This window comes from Nelumbo lutea, chromosome 2 (genome assembly GCF_056320005.1).
Source record: "Nelumbo lutea isolate HS-2025 chromosome 2, American lotus-T2T, whole genome shotgun sequence".
Lineage (NCBI taxonomy): Eukaryota > Viridiplantae > Streptophyta > Magnoliopsida > Proteales > Nelumbonaceae > Nelumbo > Nelumbo lutea.
This window is the reverse complement of record NC_142685.1, coordinates 54,964,003-54,991,760: the sequence shown is the minus strand read 5'-3', so window position 1 is coordinate 54,991,760 and position 27,758 is coordinate 54,964,003. Positions and strand designations below refer to the sequence as shown.

General features: G+C 36.7%; 1 protein-coding gene and 1 long non-coding RNA gene across 7 annotated transcripts; both read left to right on the top strand.

The window, feature by feature from the left end:
- The first annotated feature begins 11,532 nt into the window (after positions 1–11,532).
- Positions 11,533–18,356, top strand: LOC148870811 (uncharacterized). Its single transcript, XM_088969610.1, has 5 exons — positions 11,533–12,442; positions 12,889–13,000; positions 14,669–14,792; positions 15,994–16,947; positions 17,694–18,356. Exons 1-5 carry the CDS (start codon positions 12,247–12,249, stop codon positions 17,946–17,948), a joined length of 1,641 nt encoding a protein of 546 aa, XP_088825736.1. The 5' UTR covers positions 11,533–12,246; the 3' UTR covers positions 17,949–18,356.
- A 3,082-nt stretch (positions 18,357–21,438) lies between these two features.
- On the top strand, positions 21,439–27,601 carry LOC148870810 (uncharacterized). Of its 6 annotated transcripts, none has more exons than XR_016106895.1 (7): positions 21,439–21,759; positions 23,250–23,458; positions 23,533–23,600; positions 23,922–24,032; positions 24,234–24,353; positions 24,475–24,623; positions 27,417–27,601. It is a non-coding gene; the product is annotated as an uncharacterized LOC148870810 (long non-coding RNA). The 6 variants fall into 6 exon arrangements; XR_016106898.1 differs by having other exon boundaries at positions 21,483–21,759; positions 24,314–24,353; XR_016106893.1 differs by having other exon boundaries at positions 21,483–21,759; positions 27,077–27,456.
- Positions 27,602–27,758: the final 157 nt, after the last annotated feature.

Genomic DNA, 27,758 nt, shown 5'->3' with positions numbered 1-27,758 from the left:
CTAATGGCTTGGCAAAGAGAATGAACATGACATTGATGAAGAGATTTAGATGTTTGTTTTCAAAAGCAAAATTACTTGGATCTTTTTGGTGAGAGGCTTTATATACTGCTGCACATGTTATTAATTTATCTCCTGTTATTGTTTTGTAGGTTGATGTTCCTAACAGGGTGTGGTACAGAAAAGATGTGTCCTATGACCACTTATGTATCGTTGGCTGTAAAGCATTTGTACATGTGCCAAAAGATGAAAAGTCCAAGTTAGATGTCAAGACAAGACAGTGTATCTTCATTGACTATGGTCATAATGGATTTGGCTATAGATTATATGATCCAGTTGAAAAGAAGCTTGTGAGAAGTCGTGATGTAATTTTTATGGAGGATCAGACCATTGAGGATATTGATAAGGTAGAGAAATCAGAGTCTTCGAGTACTGATGGGTTGGTTGATCTTAACCTAGTTCCTGAGACATATATGCCCAATGTAGCTGAGTTTAGTAATCGTGATGATGCTAGAATCATATTCATAGTGATTTGGTTGAGGATAATGATGATGATGTTGCTGATGATCTTGATGCTTCTGCCAGCGGTGCTATTGGTGAACTTGTTGCCCCACTTAGAATGTCTTCTAGACAACATATTCCCTCTACTCGCTATTCGTTTAATGAATATGTGCTTCTCACTAATGGAGGAGAACCTGAATGCTACAAAGAGGCTATGGAGTCTGAGCACAAGAAAGAATGGGTTGCTGCTATGAATGATGAGATGAAATCTTTGGTTGACAACCATACTTTTGAACTGGTCAAGTTGCCTAAAGATAGGAAAGCTTTGCAAAATTGATGAGTTTACAGGTTAAAGACTGAGGAGAATACTTCTAATCCACGATACAAAGCCATATTAGTTGTCAAAGGCTACCGTCAAAAAAAGAGAATTGACTTTAAGGAGATTTTCTCACCTGTTGTCAAAATGTCTTCTATCTGAGTTGTTCTTAGTTTGGCAGCCAGTCTTGATTTAGAGGTTGAGCAGATGGATGTAAAAACTGCTTTCCTTCACGGTGATTTGGAGGAGGAAATTTACATAGAGCAACCAGAATGTTTCGTGGTGAAGGGTAAAGAAGACTATGTTTGTAGATTGAAGAAAAGTCTATACGGGTTGAAACAAGCCCCGAGGCAATAGTGCAAGAAGTTTGAGTATATTATGATCCAGCAGGGATTCAAGAAGACTACCTCAGACCATTATGTTTTTGTGTAGAAGTTTTCTAATAATGATTTCATCATTTTATTGCTCTATGTTGATGACATGTTGATTGTTGGTCATAATTGTTCTAGAATTGACAGGTTGAAAAATGAGCTTAATAAGTCTTTTGCAATGAAAGACTTGAGACCAGCAAGACATATACTTGGCATGCAGATTACTCGTGACAAGGCCAAGAAGTTGTGGTTATCTCAAGAGAAGTATATTGAGAAAATACTTCTGTGATTATCTCAAGAGAAGTAGGTACTAGCCAAACAGGGTAGAAACTGTCATCACTCAAAATCAAACCAAGGGGTAAGGGTGTCCACAATTCAGTTAACCGAATCATGAACAATTCTTGCAAACTGAACTAATCCTATTGGTTTTTCAGTTTCTCCGAACCAAAATCGAACCGGTACCACTAGTTAACCGGTCCATCGGTTTTGGTTTTTGATCGGTTCAGTTCTTTGATTTTTCAAATTTTTATATTTATAATATATTATATAAATATATGTATAATATTATATTGTAAATAATAAATGATATATAACATATTTATATATTAATATATAAGAAATATGTGACATATATTTAACATATATAAAATATACATATAAATATATTAATCAGTTCGGTTAACTGTCAGTTTTTCCTAGGATAATCGAAAATCAAACCAGTCTTTCGATTTTTCAAAAATACCAAAACGAAATCGAATCGATCGGTTTGGTTAACCGCATTTTCCGATTTGATTATTCGATTTTTCATGAACACCCCTACCAAGGGGAATAGGGATATTTATTGTCATCCATCAAAACCAAGGGGATTTTAAGAAGAGGCTTACGCTTAGAAGTTAGAACTCAAGTAGGGTGCAATTCAGGCTGGCCTGTTTAACATTTACATAGCTTTGGGCTCGGGCTTTAGGTCAGGCCCATTCAAAATTTGGCAAAAGATACAATACACAATGCCTGATATGAGATATATCGTATCGATACTTTGAATCTTAGTTTTATTAGACTCACAAGTCTCATGTTTATAAACTCGAGCTCAGCTCAATTAACAAATGAACCTATAAATTGCACCTGAACTCGACTTGAAGCTCAATTTAAACTAAACCAAATCAAAATTTTCACAAACCAAGCTCGAATAAATCATGAAAACTTGGATCGTGAACACCCTACGTTATAACTGAACCTCACACGTAGCTAAGTAATCGACGCTAACTATTTATGGACATACAGTCACAGACACAGTCTAGCGGTTCTCCTATTGCTTTCCAAAATTATTTTGGTTCGTTAAATGATGTACCGAATCTCGCCTCCACGTAGGCTCTATTGTGTTAGTCCAGTTTCCAAGTTAACACATTAGCAATGGACACTACACCGTCACGAGCCCACAGGTCCAGGCCAATAAGGCTTGATTGTGAATAATTTTTAGTGAACAGGGAGAGATACGTACGCCTTGCAAAGTATATAGAATCCAACATTTCCGCCATATGCTCGGGCGTTCTTTTATTTTGGTTGATTGATGCAATGTCTCGTTGGAAGAATGATCGAGTACATTTGGGGTAGGTGCCATATCGGAATTGGTGAGAATTTATGGAAGTGCATAGAATGTAGTTATTGGACCTTTCAAATCTTTATAACTTTGTAGTGGGAATCAGAAATTTACATTAAGTCTGTCCCTACCTTTCTGATATTTTTAACCCATTGTTGATTCGAATGGTCGAATCGCCCGAACTTCATCCAGCCACATTTCCGGTTTCGGTTTCATTAAAATCCGTTTTTTAATGAAAAACCGTTGATCAAGTCAACAAACTGTCGACGCAGACGCCTCGATTAGTGGGTGATGGTTAGGTTTAAAATTTTTGAAAATGCCGGATGTATCCTAACCCTTTCCCTGACCATAACCTTCTTTTATTTTCATTCATCTTTTACTTTCTTTTTTCATTTTAGGGTTTTGCTGAGAAGAAACGAAGGAGAAATTTCTGTTTTTAGAAGAAGAGAACAGAAATCCCACCATCTTTGAATGAGAAATTTAGCGTCGGAAACTACAGTAGTTATCTCCCGCAACTTGCAATCAGTTTTGGAGTTCTGGAGGGTTTTACTGAAAAGAAACGGAAGAGGAGTTTCTGTCTTTCAGAAGAAGAGAAACCCACCATCGTTGAATGAGAGATTTGGCATTGGATTTGGAGTTTTGCTATGATTTACATTCAGTTTTGTTTTAGCCTTTTCGTCGAGCAAGCTTTAACTTATGCTTTCATTTTTGTTTTTGTTTTGTTTTTTTTTTTAATACTCAACTCTCAGATTCTAATTTTAATCTGCTGTGATTTACATTCAAAGCAAAAAGGAAAACTTTTATTTAAAAAAAAAAATCTGTTATCTCTTATTTTCTCATTTGAGATTCTGTTATGGTTTTTTGAGAATGATATTCCTAAATTGGTTTCATATTCTGAAAATGTCATTTTTCAAGATGATTACTGATAATTTTCTGTAATTTCTTTTGCTTTTTTCATGAATTTTTTCTCTATTTATAAATCTTAGGCATTTTTTTGTTATTCCAATTGGTTTTTTTGTTGCATTTAGACACACATATATACGCTCTTGTATATGTATAAATATGTTATATGTTTATATATATATTTTATCTTTTTTAATATTTTTAATTATGATGTCACAGCCTGAACCGTTCAACTCGAACGGTCGAAGCGGTGACCCTTGACCCGGAGGCAAAAACGGTTCGGCCTCCGGGTCGATGAGATTGTGGGGGCCAACGAATCCAGTTTCACACAAAAGGAAATCGATTGATGACGACACTATCCTTTCCCTTCTACCCCTTTTATCGTAGTTCACTCCGACATGTAGATGGCCCCCGTATTTATGATGAATTCGTCCGCTTTCCAACAAATAAAGACAACCCAATCGTGATTAAGACCATTCATCTTGTATTCTTTCATCCTGATGATCTTAACCATCCATCTGTGGACCCCTTCCAACATCCCTGTTCCATCACATTCCCGTTATCAGATGATCCTAGCCACCTGATGAAGGTTATACGAGGGTCCGTTAGGGCTGGGTATTCTGGTCATTTCGACGAGTTGGGGGGTTCCCATCACATAAAGCCTTGTGAGGTTTGATTTGGAATCGGCGGGGAACTGTCGCTTTATCAGATTACCAGCCTCTGCCGTTTTCTAGCGGAGAGTCGAGGCCCGACCATGTGCGGGGATTGAAATGCTTTATTTTTGGGTCTTTTTCAATAAGAACTACCAAAATATCTTTGTTTTCTATGAATCTACAAAATTGCCACTGCATGATTCCTATGAATTAACGGGAATTATCTATCCATAACAAGTAGGGTCCGTCCGGTTCCGTGGGAACAGAGTTCAACTCTTTTGATTGGGTAAAATCGTATTTTCATTTCTATTATTGGAGGAATGGTCATTCCCTCCCTCTCTCTCGACAATGAGAATCTATTTCAGATGATTCCAATTTCTATTTGAACCAAACAGGCAGGAGAAATAGATTAATGTTAATCTAATTTCCATTTTGATTTCGACCATAAAAATGAAGCATTAATTTTTTTAAAAGACTATTAAAAATTATATAAAATAGGGTAAATTTTGTAAATTATACTTATGTTTTAGCTAATTGACTAAAGGTATCCTTACTGTTTTAAAATTGACTAATGCTACCCGTATTGTTTTTGACAATTGATTAAGTCTATCCTTACCATTAACTTCTATTAACTTTTCATTACATATGATATCATGTGACTAAATATATTTATCAAAAATCCAAAAATACCCTTCCCACCTCCATTCCTAAAAAAACCCTATAAACTCTGTCAACATCAATTCACCCCAATGTTGCTCATCTTTCTCTCTCTTATCCCCAGGTGAAGCATGAAAAAAAAAAGAAAAAGAAAAAACAAATAAAAGAAGATGATAAAAAACGAAAGAACGAACAGGCGCTTCCAGCAAACACCAAGCCTCAAAGAAGAGAGGGAGGAAAAAAGGGGTCTAGGCATCTTGCTCAGTGGCGAGTAGCTTCAAAGAGTCTAGGTGTTGCTCTTCACCCTCTCTCTGGCTCGGCGACAACCATTTTATTCATCCCTCTCTTTCCCTCAATTGCTTTCAATTCTCGAACATTCTAAGTGAATGGTGAACGATGAAACCTTCACCAGAGTGAACGGTGAATGGGCAAAGTGCGGCGATTTGTCTTGTTTCATTGTAGTTGGCTCAGTATCTGGCTCATCGACGAATAAACGAAGATTTCTTCATGGGCTTAGAAGCGTCGAACTAAGGAGTTTATCACCAATTGCGGGACCTGCCAATCGTTGTTTATCACCAATCATTAGCGATTTGTCTTGTTTCATTGTAGTTGGCTTAGTATCTGGCTTGTCAGCAGATAAATGATGATTTCTTCATGGGCTTAGAAGAAATCATCGCGAACTAAGGGGTTTATCACCATTCATCATCGTTTCATTGGCGGGTCCCACTCAATCTTAGCTAGTTCAGTATCTGGCTCGTTGGCGGATACTTCAGTGTCGAACTAAGGGGTTATCCCTGATCCTAGATGACAACAGAATAGAGGATGCTCGTTGATGGTCTTTAACACTGTGCATAGAGGTCATTGACGTTTTCTCGATTTGAGCCCTAATCGAAGAAGTCAGAGCACTCAAAAATGAGTGGTCATCGAACTCTTAGAGAAATTACTGATCAATCATATAAAATTTACTGAGAGAGATTTTCAGTGTGGAGATAAACCTGACAACAATCTTAGAAAGGTGTCAAAAGTTTCATTTTGAAAATTTAAAGAAGAATGATGGGCAAAATAATCTTTTTAACCCTTTTGTTAACGGACGCTGACGATAAGGGAAGTATTAGTCAATTGTTATAAACAATAGGGGTAGTGGTAGTCAATTTTCAAACAATAAGGGCACACTTAGTCAATTCACTAAACCATAAGGGTAGTTTAATAAATTTACCCAAAAAAATATTTGACATTTATTAATTTTTTGGTTTAATTAGTTTGTCGTTTCTATTAGGAGAATACCAGTTGAAGCAAGTTGCAATGAGATTTACACTTGCGATGGAGTTTGTTATGAATCTGTTATGGTGAATGTCGCGTTAGCCTCCTTAGCTCCTTATAATAAATGTGTATATATTTGATAAGTTTAATGAAAGAGAAACAATTTTTTCTTTGTCATTTGTCTTGTTACCAATTACATGGTATCAGAGCACTAGGCTCTCACAGAAACCTCCGATTCTTAATTCCAACCCTCTTCTTGGTTCTTGATTCGAATCCTCTTCCATCAACGACAAGAATGGCCATAAATGGAAGCGGAAATACTATGTTCACTGGCATTGATCAAATCCCCTCTACACAATTTGAGCCTTGTTATGATGAAGCGAGCGAACATGACTGTTGGAAGAAAGTTATGTTAGCCAAACTAGATGTACTTTAGCACACCCATACCTAGACATTGACTGACTTACCACCGGGAAAGACTCCCATTGGGTGTTGTTGGGTCTACAAAGTTAAGTCTGATGGTACTGTTGCGTTACAAAGCCCGCTTGGAAGCAAAAGGCTACACTCAAATTGAATGCATTGATTATATAGAGACATATGCCCCAGTTGCTAAGATCATAACAGTACACTACCTCTTAGCTCTAGTTGCAGCCCAAAATTGAGAACTACATTAGATGGATGTGAACAATGCGTTCCTCCATGCCACTCTCCATGAAGAAATCTACATGGTTCCTCCACCTGGACTTCTGCCTCCTAAGGATCAACGTGTATGCTGCTTGAGCAGATCCATTTATGGCCTCAAGCAAGCCTCACACAATTGGTTTGAAACTCTAGCTCACACTCTTCACCAATAGGGTTTCAAGCAATCAGTTGCTGACAATACCCTTTTTACTTCAGTACAATCAGGCATCATTCTTGTTGTACTTGCATATGTTGATGACTTGGTGATTGCCATAAATGACCCAACTTGTATTTCTTCTCTCAAGGACTACCTACGATAGTGCTTTCCAATTAAGGACCTCAGACTCCTTTGATATTTTCTTGGAATTGAAATCTCTCAGTCTTCTTTTGACATTTTTCTCAGTCAACGGAAATATATCCTTGACATTCTTAAGGATGTAGGCGTGTTAGGTTTCAAATCCAGTATGTTTCCCATTGCACAACAACACCACTTGGGACCTGAATCTGGCTTGCCAATTGTTCAACCTGATTAGTACAAGTGACTTGTGAGTCATCTTCTCTATCTCACTATAATGAGACTAACATTCACTTATTCAGTTCACATTCCAAGTCAGTTTATGAGTGATTCTAGACAATAACATTTAGATGCTGCAGTGCATGTATTTCGATACTTAAAGGCTACACTTGAGCAAGGAGTATTTATTCCAACTGATTGTGATTTCCAATTGCGAGTTTATTGTGACTCGGATTGGGCTGGTTGCCCAACCACTCGGAAATCCGTCACTAGCTATCTCACAACTCTAGGACACTCTCTTTTGACATGGAAGAGTAAGAAGCAAGCAACAGTGGCACGCTCTTCTGCTGAAGCCGAGTATCATGCAGTGGTAGTTGCCACCAGTGAACTATTGTGGCTGAAACAACTCTTCTCTGATATTGGTTTCTCTCATCCACAACTCATGAAGTTATACTGTGACAACACGATAACACTACACATAGCTGTTATCCAGTGTTTCATGAGCATAACAAACATATTGAAATATATTGCCACTTCATACGAGAGCACATTCTTTAAAGCTACAACTACTGCTCATCTTCGTACATCAGCTCAACCGGCATATATTTTTACCAAAGCTGTTGGACAATATAAAGTTGCTTCATTATTATTCAAATTGGGCATTTTTAATCTTCATGCTCTAACTTGAAGGCAGGGGGGTGGTATTAGGTGAATACCTGTTGAAGCAAGTTGCTATGAGATTTACATTTGCATGAAGTTTGTTATGAGTGTGTATATATTTGATAAGTTTAATTTTCTACTCAAAAAAGATAAATTTAATGGAAGAGAAACAATTTTCTCTTCGCCATTTGTCCTGTTATCAATTTACAGTTTTACATAATTGCGATGGAAGGACTATGGCGTTAACATAGAAATGCTTTTTTTTTTTTATGAGGCCGTCCACATAAAAATGTCTAATTTCTCTGGGGTATTTTCTTCATATTGTAAAATCAAAGAGTTTGACTTGAGAAGACCATTAAAATAAAAATCAGGTTTGCTTATTCTTTATTGTTGAACATCACAACACTGTCTCCTTATCTTTGTTCGTTAAGCTACGATAAATTTGATTAGACAACTGCATCTTTTAGTTTGGCCAGTTGCAATGTTTCTTGTTTGTTGCAGTGGAGATTTGGGATCGCATTCTGCCTGCAATGGACTGATTACAGACAAAAAAGATATATTGAATTGGATTGGTCTAGATTTAATGGTCTAAAATATTTATTGGATTGAATTGGACCTGATCCATTCATAATGTATTTATAGGTGTCAATGGATCAAGTTTGGATTATAATAAATTTAAATTAAAACCAATTTTGAACAAATTGAATGGTCCAAAATATTTATCGTATTGGATTAGAATGGACCTGATAATGAATTCATATTAGACCGAATTGGATTGGATCAAATCTGATTCAATTGACACCCCTACCTGCACCAGGGTTGGGGGTTATACTTATAGCTTCATGTGTTTGGGAGATTGGCTGCGGTACGTCAGATGTGTGGCGGAAAAAAAGTAAAGAAAAATAACATCTTTTACTTACGAGTTGAACATGTTCCAACTAATTTAATCATCGCTAATTTTCAGGGTCACTAAAACATCATATACCAAGACTTAGACTGTGTTTGGTTTGAAAGAAAAAGTAAAAGAAAGGACAAGATAATAAAACCTATACAAACACAACCTTAGATCCTTTTAATAGGTTTAAATATTAAACTTACTATTATTATTATTATTATTACATACAAATGCATATGTTATTTTGTATTTTTATTACATATTATTATATCGTTGTGAGGATGTTAAGCACAGATCATTGGATAATTGGTCTCTCAAAACGATTACCTTTATATGACCCAGCATACTTGTGCAACTAGAAGAAGGTAGGGTCCCTCTATACATCACTCTGCTGTATATAGTGGTCCATTTTTTAGATGGGGGAAGATAGTGTCATCCGGTCAATCTATCCTAGCCCCTAGTCTATCCCACCTACACTCCTACTTCAATGTAGACGACCAACTTTAAACGTGGCTCATTTTAGAGGTGGCCTCTCAGTCTCTGAAGCTGACATTTCTCCTAATGAATTGGGAGAAGACTAAAGAGCGACGTGGGCCCCAGGGCTTATTGCCACATGGAGAAGTCGACTCTGGCAGCAAATACATGCAAATGAATTGGAATTAGACAACTAGCTATTAGTAGAATTACTAGAACTATGTTAGTTTAATTTAAATTAAGATGGATTTAGTTCAGTTTAGCACTTAAGCTCAGTTCAAATTTAGTTCATCTAATACCATTTTTTGGTGAGCTATTAGTTTTAAAAAGTAATGAATCCAAATTATAAACAAAGAGGCTTCAACTATTTTCAAAATGTCCGTTTTTTTCCTGCAAGTGTGTGTTGGCAGTGTTGCTTGTAAGTAAACCATTAGAATATTTTTATGCGCATCCCAAAATTAAACAGATGAAAATATATAATAATACTTCATGGGTCAAACCCAACCCACCTAATTTGTCCATTTTGATTCATGAAGTTAATAGAATGGTCCATCTGGCTTGGACCCCAAATCATTGCCATGTGCATATTAGAATAGTTCATTTGATAGTCATCCTTGGAATAGGCTACCCATAAAAATTTGGGACCAAAGAAGGTTGGCACATTATACAAAGCTTCACGAATCACGACTTTTTTTGTTAGAAAGAACATGGCCAATGAATTCTCCAAAATAGGGGCTATGCCTTTGACCACGTAGGACTAAAGGTGAGGCAATTGGATCATGTTTGAATTATTTACTTGGATCCAGTTCATTTTTCGAGAAATAGGAGAGGAGAAGTTGATCAACCGGAAAATGATTTTCTCGTTTGATTCCGTTGACGAACTGTTTTATATTTTCTCATTTGATCTTTTATGTAAATAAGTAATTTTTTCACTTGAAAAAAAAAATTATAAAACATAACCTTTTGATAAACTAATAGGGCATAAGGTTTTGTTTTGCTTTCTTTTTTTTTTTTTTTTTCTTTTTTTGGGAATATGTTTATCCGATTACTCCTTCCGGGTAAGATAAATGCATGTACTGGTGTTATTTTGCATTAATCACTTTTTTATTGATTTTTGTTGGATAAACAACAATAGAGATGTTATTAAAGTTTAAACCATCCTCTAGCATAACCTCCTTACATGTATAATGTATTGCTCGTTCACCAAACCCAAGAATTCAAAAAGCATATTCTTGGACGTCCGATTAGAATCTACTTATACCATGCTCATGCCTCAATAGATACCAACTTCCGATAGGAATCCAACTTGGGCCGGTTAGCCTAAACCTGATCCAGAAAAAAGGTCAGGTCACATTGGGTTAAAGATTGAATTACTTTGGCCTTTGGGTTGGGTTAGGATTGAGACGTTAGGCAATCCAATCCAATATTCCAGTATGGCCTTTGGGTTGGTACTTGATAGGACCGTCAAAGGGTCGGGACAGGATAATAAATCTGCTATATATATTCAAGTTAGGTCTGAATTGGTTCAGGATAGGTTAGAATCGGTCCCGACCCTAATAACCGAAACTGACCCCGTCGTGTCCATCGGGTCAGACCTAGGCGAAAGACTCTTGTTACATGAATAGAGACACGTCATTTTCATTAAAAAATGGTTATTTTTGCCACGTGGAAAATTCAACTGTGCAGTAAATGTATAAGCGGATACAGGTTGAAATTGTGAACACGTGATCCTTTGGGCCGTCCACATCTGCTACTGCTAAATATGAGCTACGAGCTATGCAGATCATGTGAAGGCCCTCCACTTTAGTCCCAGTGTCCCACATTAAGAACTTAATTCGACAGTTGAGATCAACCTGTCAAGGCGACGACGACGATTCATTGTGATTGATTGATTTGTGGGTCCCAACACGCTGTGGTCCCACCGATTTGACTCGACTCGGAAAGTCGGAATCACGGATCCATCCATCATCTTTGTTCAAAAGAGGAAGGGTGTTTTCGTGATTAACCTCACAATGGCGGGTGTTTAGACTATAAAATTCAGCTTTGTATTCTATTTCTATTTTAAAAATCTGAAAACGTAGGCTTCAGCCATCAGCTTCAACTTCAAGCGAAAGAGAAACACAGACCAGAGAGAGAGAGAGAGAGGGAGGGAGCGCTGCTCCTGCCTCCTGTTGCTGCGGCCTTCTCCTGTCGTCCTGTCCTGTCAAAGGAAATCAAAAACAAAACGGGCTCCTGTTCTTGCTTTGTTCCCTCCATGTAATCTCACATGGTTTTCATCCCACTCTCCAAGCGACAAAAAGCAAATAATACAAAATCTATTCACTTTTGTTTTAACTTTTATCGCATTTGATCTGTAAAAGACCTCAAGCTCTGTTTCAGATCTCTCTGTCTCTCTGAGCTTTGTTTCTGCAAAAAATGGCGGTTGGTTCGTGCGAATGGTTTCCTTAAGAAATCGAACGGCGTGGGGACTGACGTGGTAGGGCAAGTGTAAACTCGGCAGAGATCGGAAGGCAGAGATAGATTTGATTGTTAAGACAACGCGAAATGCCGTTTCGTTCCCTGCAAGTTTCTATGTTGCTGTTTACAGTTTTGAAGCTAGATTTAAGATCTGTTGCTCTTGTTTTGGCGTTTTACGAAGTTTGAGGGTTTTCCATTTCGGGTGGAGGCGGTTTTGTTCGGAGGAGTGGATGAGAAGCTAGGTTTTAGGTGGGAGGTTTCTCTCTTTTACTCGTTTCTTTCGCTGAGGCTCGTTTTTGGAACTTTGGGTATGAATCGCAGCTTTCGGGCTCAGGAATCGCAAATGCAGGCGTCCGTAAAGCAGAGACAACACGGGAGGAGTCTCGGGACTGTGATGAAGGAGAAGGATGAGGAGCTCGCTTTATTTCTCGAGATGCGGAAGCGCGAGAAGGAACGGAACAATCTTCTTCTGCTTCAGAACACCGAAGAATTTGACGCTCCTCTAGGTACAACTTTGTCCTGTTCCTTGGTGGCTCTAGAAGTCTAGATGTCCCATGTTTTAATCGAGGAGTTGAAGATTTTGTGCTTTAACTTGCTATTAATTGATTAATGAATAGTGTATCCTGTTTCGAGCTTTCAGTTGATCCGTTAAAAGCTATGGCCCGTTCTTGTAAATTCAAGTTTTTTTATCTCACGGTTTCGCTAAAATCTCTGAATAAATTTCCATGCCATCAGAAACATAACGATTAGCTCCTGTGAATATTGTATTCTTTATGGTTGAATTCTAGGATACTCGTTTAGTTATCTTTATCTTTGATAATAAGCCCATGGAGCGAGCCTCTTCAACTGAGTTTCAGACCAATGAAATTCTTCTGTTTTCGGTCCTCTTGGTTCTAGCTCAAATGTTTTTTCTTTTTCTTTTTCTTTTTTTTTTCTTTTTTGGCTTCTGCAGGATCTAAGACTGGCAGTTCTCCCATATTCAAGATTGTGTCATCTACACCTGCCCGAAAGACTGGTGCTGATGATTTCCTGAATTCGGACAACGATAAAAATGATTATGATTGGTAATATGCAAACATTTCTTGAACTTGCGTAATATTGAATTTTCAATAGCATTTGTGTGTTTGATAGATAGAGTGCAGACTTGACATCACTCACCTTAGCTATTTGAAGTTCACAGAGGATTCTGTGTCTTATGGTTCAAACTTCAACTATTACTTCCATTAACAATGCAAGCACAGTAATATAACACTCTTGTTTGTATCCGTGTATCTTGATGATCTAACTTGAATGTTCCTTTCCCAAGATGACTATTTGGTCATATACGGGTGAATTATAGGTCTTTATGCATCATAATGGTATTTACACAATTATGGGGTATGTTTCAAGGAATTTTTTTGTTGAAAGGTAAAAAGAATAATTTTATTGAAAGAAAAACGATCGGGTACAAACAAACAAGGTATTAAGATTCAAGGAAATATCCCACAGTAGATTGTGAAGTTCTTTTCTCAGTGATCTGGACATTTTATTAGCATCCTTGATTATTTGATTGAATAAGATTCCTTCCATGAGCTACTAATTAAAACAAAAAAAAAGAGAAAATAAAGAAGAAAATGATTCCTTCCATAAGCCATGCTTTATTTCAAGAGCAATGGTCTAATCTTTAGAAATCTTGGAATCCATAACCTGTCAACCTATCATTAATGGTCAGGAAATCGTATTGCGGATTTTTCTTTCAGCCTCAAATAACTACTGAGCACTGTGGGCCTTATGATAGGTTGAGTCCCTGGCATCAGGTTTATTGATATAACCTTGTTGGAGAGCATTGCCTTGATCAACCCATGGTCTATTGATATAACCTTGTTGGAACTAAGGCAGGGTTTCACCACAGAATCTTCGGTCAGTTCTAGTTTGGTCTTGAGTTCCTGGCATTGGGTTTTCTTAATATAATCTAAGAGTTTCTACTTTTAGCCTTTATCCATCATTAAGGATTCAGCTCCAATTTCTTATTGCTTTGGCATTACCCTGATTTGCATATCTGGTATAGGAGAACTTCTTCAATATCACATTATTAATATGTGGCAAAAGAACCCTCTGAAATTCCTAGCACCATCTAGTGAGAAAATGGGAAGGCAATCCTGTCAATAAGCCAACCATTACCATAAGAGTGCCCATTTCCAATGCTGAAGCATGTCAGGAGTTGATTCTCAACTATCCTGCAATAATCCAACAAATGTATCTCCTAAATGAGATTTGGTAATCTTAGCTAGCATGAGAGATAAGATGGATTTCTAGGGAGTGGAATTTGGTTGCAGGTACTGTTGCTAATTCTGGGATATGGAGGACCTTTTTTCTACAGTCAGGGACATATTACCATATTTATTTATTTATTTGCAGTACGGAGCTTCCTGTTCATTCCCCCCCTCCTCTTTGATGTATATATAATGTATTCAACCTTGTTCCCTAAACAAACAAACAAAACAAGCAAATGTTCTACATGTTTCTTTGCTATCTAAGGAATGCATTCATCCAGGAGCATAGAACCCCAAGAAAAGAGGTAGACTACCTTCTGGGGTTGTCACAATGATTTTCATGTTCATTTCATGTTCACCAGGAAATGCAGATTTCTTTTAAATTGGATTGATAGGTTCTTGTTTTGAGTTTGTTTTAATGTGGATAGAAAGGTTATGCCTATTGATTTTGATATTTGTTGAATTCTCTTCTTTTTTCAGGCTTCTTACTCCACCTGGTACTCCTCTTTTCCCATCATTGGAGATGGACTCTCAGAAAACCATTATGAGTCAGATGACTCAGATTGGAACTCCCAAAGCTCGGCCAACTTCACTAAAGTCTAGGGTAGGAAAGATTGCTTAATCTTAATCTATGGAGGTGTAATATCAGATCTGCTGCTAATTTACTCCATGTTGTTTTGTACCACATGGTTGGGATGAAATTCAAATTATGCATCTCTAGAAATCATAGCAATCAATACAGCGCCGTTTGGCACGCCTTTTTGTGCAGTCTTTCAGCTGTTTACAAGCCGGGAAGACCGAAAATTGGTCTATTTCCATTTGGCACACGGAAGATCTAGCTGCCAAAAAACGTGGTGCTGAAAAGATGCGCGAAACCCATTTTGGGTTGATTTCGGGAAGCTCCAAATGAAGTTACCCGTGTCTTTCACGTTTTAATCTTGCACGGAAAGACCCGAAACGATGCACGGAAAGATGTGCGTCTGTCAAACGGTCTTCGGGCTGCCCAGATCTTATGTCAAAAGCTCAGTGTGTCTATTGACTGTCAGAGCTACGAGAAGATCTTCTCAAAAAGACTTGCCAAACGGGCCCTACATAATCCTTGTGGTCTTGAGAAATCACAACTCTGCAGAGTATTATGCAAACTGCTTGCCAAGGTGGATAGATAGCTCGGCAGGGCTAGGCAATGAATGACCTAAATGAGTACTTATATATTATTAATAATTTAATGATGCTGTAACTTCATATTTTGAAATATAGAATGGATAATTGTTTTTATTCCATATAATTCTATATGCCTATTTCGTTTTGATTAAAATATTCTAAACAAATTATCAGTTTATACATAATTTTGGCATTACTGGTGATTGTCTCAGTGTTTGAGCAGTTCTCTAGCTTGCAATTTGACAGCCTTGATTCTGTCCTCTAAGGCTGTAACCTGTAAGTTGCAAAACCATGCATATAATGAATGTGCAGGGAAGAAATAAAAATTCAGTATGGAAAGTTGGAGTGTAATTTACAATATATTTCAGTATTATTTTTTATAAGCCTATTTGATTATGGGGCTTATGCTACCTCTTATTTACCTGTGATTCTGTTGCAATTTATGGCATTTCTTTGTATATCTGATTAAGGAAGAAGGCAATCTTGGTAGCATTGTTGCATTTTGTTACAGTGATGGAATTTTTTATTCTTTTGTTCAGAAAAATCCTTATAATGTTCTAATTACTACTACATTTCTTTTTCAAAACCTCTCATATTCAGCCTTAGGAAATGACCATTTCTTTAATTATATTCTTTTCCTACAGCTGGCAAATCCACAAATAGAACCTGCTCCAAGGAGCAATTTAACATCTAGGTCATCAACATTGTCCCCTGGGTTGAACTCTTCCAGCACAGGCACTCGCAGGCCCTCATCATCAGGAGGACCAGGTTCAATTGCGTCTAGGCCTGCAACACCAACTGGACGACCAACATTATCCACTAAAACAAAACTCTCTAGACCTTCCACACCTACTTCACGGGCCACATTGCCTGCTTCCAAGCCTGCAGCTCCAGCAGCTCCTGCAAGATCGTCAACTCCTTCACGAGCTACTGCTAGGTCTTCAACTCCAACATCCAGATCCTCAATTCCAGCACCCAAGACTACATCAAGATCAGCAACACCAACACGTCGACCATCAACTCCATCAAGTATACCTACTGTCTCTGCTCCTCCTGGCCGGTCTTCTTCAGTGACCAAGTCAGGCCCAACAACAGTACAAAATCCGGTGCCATCACGTGGCAGTTCACCAACAGTAAAATCCAGACCTTGGAAGCCATCTGAGATGCCTGGTTTCTCACTTGATGCTCCTCCAAATTTAAGGACATCAATGCCGGAAAGGCCACTTTCAGCGTCTAGGGGTAGACCTGGAGCACCCAGTTCTCGATCCTCTTCTGTTGAGCCTGGTTCTCATGGAAGACCTAGACGGCAATCATGCTCTCCTTCAAGAGGGCGGGCTCCTAATGGTAGCATCCATAGCAGTGGGAGCTCTGTTCCTGCAATGAGTCGATCACATTCCAATGGTGGTGATAATATCAGCCCTGTTCTTATTGGAACTAAGATGGTTGAAAGGGTAATAAACATGCGAAAACTGGCACCCCCAAGGCAAGATGACCGGTCTACACATAATTTGGGAGGGAAGTCTACATCATCCCCAGAAAGCTCGGGCTTTGGAAGAACACTTTCAAAGAAATCTTTGGATATGGCTCTGAGGCATATGGTATGTGATCCCTTTCCTTTTCATCCAGTACCTTTTCCTTTGTGGGGGGAAAAAAAAAACTATGGTCTTATACGTTCCAAGTATTTTTTCCAATTTACATTAATAGTATACTCAAAAAAAAATTCTTTGAACTGCTCGGTTACCCATATCAACTGCAGAATATAGGCCTTTTACCTAGTCCGAACTGGATATCGGTTGAATTTTTACATTTCAGAATATTTTCGTACTATATAATTTTCCTGGTCAGTAGCTATTGCTTGGTATAATGGTAAAATCTTGGGCCGACAAGCATGAGAATTCAATTTCAAGTCTCAGAGCAGCCACTTTATGGAAAAGAAGCCAAATGTTACATCTTTATCCAGTCCACACTTCCCAGGACCCCAAAAACTGTGACCAACATTGATAAATGCCTTTTTTAAAATTTTCCTGTTCAACTTAGAAAGCTGTAGCTTTATTTCTTTGAATCTGTGGTAAAGAACTTCTAGAATGAGACATTTGTTTTTATTTGTGGGACCTGTGGGTGGTTGTAGGTCACCATTTGGTAGTCTCAATTACATCTTTTTTCATAAATAGTTTTGATATGGTCACCATGATCTAATCATGTAAGTCTCCCACATCATCTGAAAGATGTAGCCAATTCAATTGGTGTTAAATTTTAGAGCCTTTGTCAGATAAAATAATTAAAGTGTGATTGCCGACTTGGCAGTTCAATCGAGTAACCAAGTTCTGTATTTTCTCTTGAACAGGATATACGGAGAAGCATTCCAGGTAGTTTACGCCCGTTGATGACAAATATCCCAGCTTCCTCTATGTATAGTGTGAGATCAGGGCCAGCAAGGGCAGTTAGTGTTTCGGACTCGCCTCTAGCCACAAGCAGTAATGCCAGTTCCGAGCAGAGTGTCAATAACAATGCCCTCTGTTTGGATGGGAGTGACATAGGAGATGATGATGTTGGCAGTGAGAGAGGTCGATCCTCTCCTGCCAGTCAACGTGGCAGGTGATCTTAAAGGGTTTTCTATGCTCAGATCCAAATTGATTTTGTGCACTCTTTGAAGGTATTTCAACAATTCAACCATTGCTTTGGAAACCCAACCAGCTGGTGATTGGCAAGCCCGATTGCATGGCGACCTGTAAGAGATGCATCTAATTCTTAGGTTTCTGTAAAAGTGTAAAGTGTATCAGATGGATTTGGCAACTAAGCTATCTTCAAGGCCATTTGAACTACTAAAACCAGTTAGACATCTGCCAAACCTTCCGAGTTAAAGAATCTATACTACTGGGGTATGGTGAATCCATAGACTCCAAACCTTGTTCTGGAAATTAAAGTGTCAAGTATTCTACTACTTTTATGTACTAAAAGAAAGGAACTAGTTTGCATTATTGGTCTACAATTTTTTTTTAAGCTCTAACTGCTGCTGAAGGAAGCCCTGCCGGGAGCTTTCACATCTGATCTGCGATGATTGTCTTTTGGAACTGTGGAACTCCTTTGCAAGTTTCAAGTAAAAACAAGGGTAAATTGCATATTAGTACATGTAGTATTTGAATTCCAGAAAACTGTCAATTTAGTTATCTGTATCATATAATATTTGTGACTTAAAAATTTTTTAAAATTTAATATTTTTGAGACCATTTTATCTTAATTGTCTTCCCTGATGAAAATAAGAATTGCTCGTTTTCTCTAATAAGAATGGCGGTCTAAAACCCCTTTTTGTTGTGGATTAAATGACTGAAAAAAGGAGTACAATGATGGCAGATTAAAAATCCCTCTTCTTCGGCAACCATTTGGCGACATTTTTCTGTGCAGCTTCTTTGCATGAAGCACTGGTTCTCTTGCTTATTTAAAACTTGAAGAGTATTTTTGTCTTTTTACATGCCTTCTACCCGATAAATAGAGAGTATTAATCTACACTTAATCCAAAAAAATAAAGAACCAAAAACCGACACCTACCTATTCAATAGAGCCATTTGAAACATTTTCAGCCAATTGACCAATTGCGTACGGCGAACGGTAGTGCCATGAGTGATGCGGTTTTGTTTGTAAAAGATTTCACTTGAATGGTGCGAACATATTTCAGTGTCGTTATCACAAAAGTAGAGAAATAGAAAAGAAAATTTTGGCGTCCATCAAAATGAGATCCTTCACTGTTTCGCTAGGTATAGCAAAAAAGCTTGATATGTACAATACAATTTGAGTCCGGATTAGCTGTCTCTCATGGTTGTGAGGCGTTATTATTGGTTACATCTGCTTTAGCACAGCCATCAAGTTCAGCTAATATTCAAGTTCATCTATATATATATATATACATTAAAACGGGAAGGGTATTCGTTTGGGAGACGTGACTTTCTATGCATGGAATATATGGTATTTATACGTAACATTTTTTTCTATATGGTATCTATACGCAACATTTTTTGTTTAGTGTGAATATATGAGGAATGAAGCTAGGGTTTGCTGTCGACATATTTATTTTTTTTGTTTGTTTCGGTTATTGTCTGAGTCAATGTGTGAGAGGTCATTCTATCAGCAGAACAAGTCAAACACTTCCCCATAGGGGTAAATTCGAGCTGAATACTTGGATATTCGAGCTTAGCTCATTGAAATTGTGTTAGGCTCGAGTTCGATTCGAACTAGAGACTTGAGCTCGATCTTGGTTCGGCTTGAGTTCGACTGTAAGCCAATTTTTCTCTAAAATAAATTATACATATAATTTTTTTTTTTATTTTGTATACAAAAATTAAGAATTATAAAAATTATTTACTATTATACATAAAAAATAAAAATATTATTATATATAATAAAATTATTTATTATATATATTTATATATTTATATGTATATGTATATGTATGTATATAATAAAAATTATTTATTTATTATACTAGGCTCAATTACGTTTGTGAGCCTCACGAGTCGAGCTTCACAGGGCTCAAGTTTGGCTTAATTAGCAAATGAGCTTATATATCAGGCTTGAATTCGGCTTAAAATTTGGTTTAAACCAAATTGAATTGAACTCAAATAACTCATAAAAAGCTCAGCTCGCAACCACCCCTACCTCCACACTCCAACGTCCTTCAACAAGTTTCCTAAATGACCATTATCGACAGCACAGCCATTGAACACGCATCAATAAATAAATCTAAACACCACCATTAATCTTTTACCACACTCACTTTTCTTCACCATCAAATGGTCATCCTTTCCACCGGTCAATCTGTGGGCTCCACTCTCGTTGCTAGACACCAAAGTACTATGTAAATCAAAGAGACAAAGGCTGGCTGTTAAGCTACGGAAATTATTCAAAAGGGTTGTAACCCTTTCTTCTGCAGTTCTTCCCTCCTTTGCTAATCTTTTCTTGAAGATTTCTTTTTTGATAATTCTGCCATGTTTTTGTTATGCATGGATGGTGGTGTCCATTGCCTGGGATTGATTTGAAGGAGAAATGGCAAGAAGGTTGAGATTCCAACGAAGAAGGGAGAATGACAGCTCAGCCTAGGGTCAGAATTTGTAGGTTCAAAATACATTTGGGGTGGGTGCCAGCTCAAAATTGATGCTAATCCACGGGCAGGTATGGATGCATAAAGTATGAATTTTTGACCTTTTAAACGTTTATAAATCTACATTGGGCTTATTCGTACTTCTCCATATTGAAGAATACCGAATTGAGGAGCAGCAAAGCGGATCTTAATTTTCACGTCTTGCTTGGTTCTTGAAATCCAAGAAATATGCTGAATGTGTGGTTGTTGGCACTACTTTCAACCTTGACGCCTATTAGGGAGTTAAGATAGTAATTGGTGTATGGATTAAGATAAATTAAAATAGATTATAGAGTCATAAATAGAGTTTAAGAGTTTGAATTTGAATAGATTTGATCTTTGTTTTAACATGTAAATAAGATGTAATTATTACATTCATAAATGCAATTATTTTCTAACCTTTTAAAATTTTAATATAGTATGAAAGCCCAAGGCTTGAACCTAGAAACCTCTCATTGTGTATTTTCTGTTTCGAGCGGGTGGCCGGTTTCTTAACCACCCGCTGGGTCTGAACTCTCTCTCTTTCTTATTAGATTTTCTTTTGTATTAGTTTTTCATCCATGGTTTTGGAAGAAATAGATATGTCAAGGCCTAATACGTTACTCATGGCTCCCTAAGATTTTTTGAAGAAAGCTTCTATCATATTCTTGATTTAGCTTAGGAGGGGAGTGATGTGGTCTGGTCACATCACTTAGTTTCTCTCAAGAAGGTTCCTGCCAGTGATGTCTTCGGAACTATTTCTTACGTCTCGGCTGCAATTTATTTCTCCTGAGCAACACTACAAGAAAAATGGGTTTTAAGCACGGTTTTTCTAGCAACGGACAAAAAGCGTGGCTAAACACTATATTATAACAACAGAGTTATTTGCCCGTGGTTGTAAATTGATTTACTTGCAACGGGTTTGTCACGGTCTCGTAATCCGTTGTTTAAACTAACCTACTGCAACGGTACCTAAACCGGACGGAAGCTAATATTTGATAGGACTGTGGCTACTTGGGGGTTAATGCGCGCTCTCCAAAATTTTGGCCTGCGTTCCCTCCGTTCTCTCTCTCTCTCTTGTTGCTATTCCTTCCCCGCTGTTGTTTTCTCTCTTCCTTTCCCCCTCTCTCCTCCTCAATTATTCTGTTGTCTCCTTTATTTTTCCTCTCTCTCTCTCTCTCTCCCTATGGATTTGAAAATAAAAGGTGTGCATACCTCTATTTCAATAGTCTCATTTCAATAAACAGGCATTGGGGTTTGCAAAGTAACGGTGTGTAAAGAAAGTGTAAATCTGAAAAGCGTAAGTTACTTTACCTCAAACTCTTGTGTGTACTTATACTTTACTTAAATCTACAAGTATATTTGTGTTATTTGATTACTGTGCATTGTAGGAAGTAGCTCAATTCTTTGTGGGATTATATGTGTTAGCCGCTCAGAAAATGCCTTTACTTCTTAGGTGATTAAAAACTAATAAAAATTTACCATGATGGATAAACTATAAACTAATAACATGCTTCTTAAATGATGGTATGCGGTTCATCAAAAGAGTTATTAGAAGGTATTCTATGAAGATTCACCATTGTGGTTTGTTTTCCATATTCCATTGTCATCTTCCGAAGGCACAATTGAGCGCTATAAAGGTACACCAAGATGTGTTTTGGAAGGTCAATCCATATGAAACCAGAATAAATAATGGAAAAACAAAAGATATGAAAATAAAATAGTTTTTCATATTTTGAGCCAATGCATGTCCTTACAATGTTCATGGCTGAGAAATGTAGGAATTAGTTGAACAATTATGCTCTGGTGTTTTAGAAAATTTTCATTTACCCCTATAATTTCCTTAATATATATTTTTTTCATTTGCTTCAATAATGGTATGAATGTATTGATCTAAACAGATGAAGATTATATGTTTGCATATTTTGGATATGATCCATGGGTGCCATTCCATGATTTTTTTGGATAATTTATAAGATCAGAAGAGCTTGTTAGTAACTAAACAAAGCTTTAAAAATATACAATCATGTCCAGAACCAGATAGTGGCTAGAAAAAAAAATCTCTCAAATATAAAAACCCAAACCAATTGGGCCTAAAATTAGCCAATAAGATCTCTCTTAAATACTGTTAAAAGTTCTTTTCTCTAGAGACCTGGATTTTCTAATGTATTTATCAAAGTTTAGTTTCACAACTTGAGGGGGAGGCGTCCAAACTTGGATAAGCTCCTACTTGGCTGAAGTTGAACATGCTAAGTGGGTCCATCTCTAGATAATGTCATCTATATAAAAGTCTAGTGCTCAGATTTTAAGTAACTCTAATGGTGATGATATCCATCGGCCCTTTGGTCAACTATTCCTTCTATCACAACATTATAACATTTGTTTCCATCATTTTTTATTTTTTCATTATATTAATATTACAGTTTAAGTAATATTTATATATAAAGCCAAAGGAGTGTCTTAATCATGTATAGAGAATAGCAATTAGTTTGGCAGTTAAGCACGTTTGTTAATTTAGCTGTTGAGTAAAGCATACAAACCAATTGGGTTGGGAGAGGGTTAGACTGCAAACTACAGGCCTGGGCAGGGATTTGAATAATTGTAGGTCCAATCTCACCAACCCAATTATATAATTATAAAAAAAATAAAGCTTCCTAGCTATTTTCAGTCAAGTTTATCATGTTATCATCACGCATACAAAATAAGCAACTTATTAATAATATTATCAATTATGTAATTTATTGACATGAATTGGGGTTGACCTAACCTGAGCTTATATGTAACTTTTAGTGTATGGATTCTGGAGATGATATTAGCAATACTGGATCGGCAGTATATCCCAATCCCTCAAGGAAGAACTGGTGGAGTTTCTTCAAGGATCAAAACTAACCTTCTCATGGGCTTGAATGGTTTGATACTAGAATGAAGCTACCAAGTGGTGATTACTTGGTTGTGCTCTATTTCAGACCCCTGGCCCTTTAGATTATTAATAAGCAAAGGTTTGTCAATGTTGAGATAGCCAATATTTCTAAGCTTTCTATCATACTTATGGAATTGAATTGGCTTCTCTTAGGGACCATTGATTCTGCTTTCATTCTGTAGTTGTAGACTCGTGAAGGCTTGAATACTGCAAGCTTCAAGGTAAAATTTCATTAAGCCAAAATCTTTTTATTAAGCAAAGATGCACATATGAGCAGGGATGCCACTTAGTCATGCTAGGTTGGGTTTAGGACCAACCCAGTCCCAATGCTAAGACTTGGGCCTTGGTTCTGGGCCTAGCCCAACCTAAGGTCAAAGCCTAAGTTTGCTAATCCAATCTCAATCCATAGTTTAAAAATACAAGCCTAATTGGGTCTGCTTATATATTTTATACTTATTTTCTTATTGAATTTTTATTTTATTATCAAAAGAAAATTTCTGCTATGGCATAATCTGAAAATCTATGAAAATTTCAACTTTTAGGTATCTGGGAAAATTTCTGAGCTAAAGACTACTATTGGTGTTAGGCTGATGCATCATCAAGACAATTTGTTAAAGATTATCAACTACGAATATAAACGGTGGAGCTTTTTGGTCAGTCCAAACTTATTCTATTAAATGGAGTCTCTTGTTTCTTAAGGGGTTGTAATGTGGGAATTTCTTCCATGGAATTTTCTTCTTCCCATCTCTATCCATTTTTTTTCCATTAAGCTAAAAAAATAAAACGCTATTAGTGGTATTTATTAGTTGAATTCGTGTTTAATACTTGAACTTTTTATCTTTGAAACCTTGAAGGTGAGGAAGGAAAAATCCATATATATATCATACACTGAAAATGCATAGCTTTGATTTAACAAAGAAACTTCTTGTTGTAGAGGATTGGAGCCTTTTATTTTTCTTTTTGCTACAAATCAGGTATTCTTCCTTTAGATGTTCAATATTTCTCTAGTTCAACATGTATCATACCCTTAATAAATCATCTATAAGTCAAAATATTTTACTAAACCCTTAATATGCCATTCTTTGTTTTGTGCAGATTCAAGATGCCTTACAGTGAGTAGCATTTGACAACAACTCAAAAGTTGGATCTATATTCCAGGCCTTGAATATGAAGGAATCTACACTAACATATTTCCAAACAAATAAATTTATTTATGCTTTTCAAGAGATTGTTGATGCATATGGGTAAGTTTAAGTCTTTCTCTACTATTAATAACGAGTAGAAGAAATATCACTATCATATTGGACCATATCTAATGATTTCTTGTCTGAAAATATGATGTAAATTCCATCTTTTTAGGAGGTGATATGGGCTTCTTACAATTAGAGAATTATTAGATTATTCTACACTAACTCCAATCAGGTTCTTAGAAAAGCATTTAATTGAGAACACCCCATCCTTGCTCCACCTCCATATCCTCTTCCCATTCCCAAGTGTGCTAATTGGGACTAGCGGAACACAGCTTTTTCATTAAATCCATAAGTTGAGACACCACCTAATCATTTAGAGCTCTCCTGAATAGGGGATTTCACACTTTGATACCGTCATGTAATACCTATTAAAAGAGCTATTAGTAGCACATAACAAAAAAAAGCACACTATTACAAAAAACAAAATGCGAGTGACTATTGTATAGATCCATAGGACATACTTGGAAACAAAGAAAAGCACACTTACAAAAAACAAAATGCGAGTGACTATTGTGTAGATCCATAGGACATACTTGGAAACAAAGAGAAATGGAATATGAAGAATTTAGTCCCTTCTTATTTGATTTTATGACATCTTGAATAATTATCACTTTCTTGGTGGAACTCTATCACAAATTATATGTTCTTGGCTAATTTAATGACATCATGAACAAATTACATGTTCGTTCCTATAGTTGAAGAATTTTCTTGTCTTTTCACAGGGATCGAAAGCTTGGGGATTTTATATTTCGTGTACCTATTGCATTGGCATTTGTAGCAAAGTTCCATTGAGAAAACTAAGAAAGTTGCCATGTAGATTTCATTCTTCATTAGCAATTCCGTTTATCTATGTGTAATAGAAAAAGAAATACATTTATGTATCTGTATGCCTTTGCAAATGCATGCATGCCCGTGCCTATGGAATATTGTTTATCTGGAATGGAAGAATTGACATATTATTTATGTCATAAAGTTGTGTTCTGTATGGGCCTTATAGGATTCATCTTTATTCAGGCCATTCATTTATAGTCATGTAAAGGTCCTGATGCGATTCTCATTCACTTGGATAAGGAGATTGATTAATTTGTTGGGTTTGATGTATATACAAGGGATTGATTTTAAGTAGTACTGTCTAGGAAGCCAGTACTACTAGATAAGAAAATAGGAAGGTATTAATGTCTAACCTTGCTCACAATTTTCCCTTGGGGTCCAGTTTGTTTGGTGACTAGTATCTGCCCAAGCATCTTCCCTTCAAGCAATGGGAACATGGGTTTAAAAGCAACTTGTATGCTATGTGCTGAATGCTGATGAATTCAATTATGTGGGAGCAAACCTTGTTAAGAATCTTTCCAGATAGGCAATTGGACATATCATGAACATATCAGTCCTAGCTTATACTTGTGAAGGGAAAAAATCACTCTTAAGACAATAGAGTCAGGATTCTGAAGATCTACTTCTCCCCTGTATCATCTTTTAATAAACAATAAAAATGTCATAAATTGGCCCAATTATTGGGACTGCTTCCGTGGCACCTGGGTTCTCACGATGCATATCCCCTTTGAACCTATATCTCTTGTTTAACACAATCATAGGGGAGGTGAAAAGGAATTCTGATGATGTACTGCTCCCCTGCATCATCTTTTTTGGTTTTTGCTATTGATAAGAAAAGAAGATTGTGGGGTTGACTGGGATTAGATCTGAATTATATCTCTTGTTTAACACAATCATAGGGGCGGTGAAAAGGAATTCTGAAGATGTACTGCTCCCCTGCATCATCTTTTTTGGTTTTTGCTATTGATAAGAAAAGAAGATTGTGGGGTTGACTGGGATTAGATCTGAATTCTTATGACTGACTCTACCAATTCAGGTTCATCATGTAGAAGTGCATTAGAACAAGTGCATATCACAATGCGGTTCTATTAATCAAGATATTAATGAACTAAATTTGGATCCGGATATGTCGTATTTGGTCCTTTGAAACATGTTTACTTATCTATACTGGTTTTGTAACATCGCCCATGCTTTCTATAGAGCTCAACAGTATTTTGATTGTTGAAAGCTGTAGTGACCATACCAAGTGAATCCCCATTAGTGATTGAAAACTGTAGACAAAGCCCTGCATGGCTAGTCAGTGGGACCATTGAGCTCCAAAACCACAAAACCCAACACTATTTCAAGGAATTGTGTGAGTTAATCTAGATCCTCTGCTGCATGGAACTTGAAAAATTCAATCTTGGAATGTTTTCTAATTGCATAAGTATAAACAGATATTTTAGATTATTATATGGTTTTGACAATTCATTACTCAGTTATTAATTTTTGTAGATTAATTCTTTTGTTTTTGGTATTGGGGATCTTGTGTTCATTATATAACCTTACCTTTCTTTGTCTAAAAATTTAAATTTGGCTCTTGTTAAGTCTTATGGTCTACACAATATGAATTCCAGGCAAGGCAAAAGAGGTCCTGCAAAGAAGGATCTGAAGGTGGGTTGTGTTGGTGCAGATTTCCCTTGTACCAACCTTAGTTGTTGCAGATCTGGGAGCAGTGTGGGAAATTCTTATAATTTAAAATAACTTGATGACAAGAATAGAAAATTCAAAGAACTTTCATTCAGACCAAAAAATCAACTTCATTAGAATGTAGAATGTTGCTACTTTTTCTATTTTACTATTTTTGATTAAATCAATGGCAAGTGTATAATGCATATAAAACTCTTACATTATTTAACTTACATAGCTAATTATTGACATTAATCCTTATGTATTCATTTTTGTTGAACTTGATAGACTGAAGTTTATGATCCAAAGCGAAAGTTTTGAGTGTGATGCACGTGCTTATTTGGAACTATTCAGATGCGATGAGGATAATTTTGTTAATTCTCTTATCTTTTTTTGTGATGAAAAAGAATTTATAAAATGTGTATATTGAACAAAAACCATAATGGATATATTGTATTGATGCCTTACACATTTGTTCATTCTTTGAATGTATCTATACTCTGGATTTATGCGTAGACTCTCTCTCTCTCTCTAAGACCGACGACATTTATGATTGGCGACTTATAATGTAATAAGCTGGAGGGAGATTGTTTTAATGTTTTTTAATGACGAATTTTCTGGGTTCCCAGC

Coding starts and splice junctions, on each gene's coding strand:
- LOC148870811 (XM_088969610.1), top strand. CDS start 12,247: ATGAATCGCAGCTTTCGGGCTCAGGAATCGCAAATGCAGGCGTCCGTA. Junction 12,443..12,888: donor AGAATTTGACGCTCCTCTAG/GTACAACTTTGT, acceptor TGGCTTCTGCAG/GATCTAAGACTGGCAGTTCT. Junction 16,948..17,693: donor ATATGGCTCTGAGGCATATG/GTATGTGATCCC, acceptor TCTCTTGAACAG/GATATACGGAGAAGCATTCC.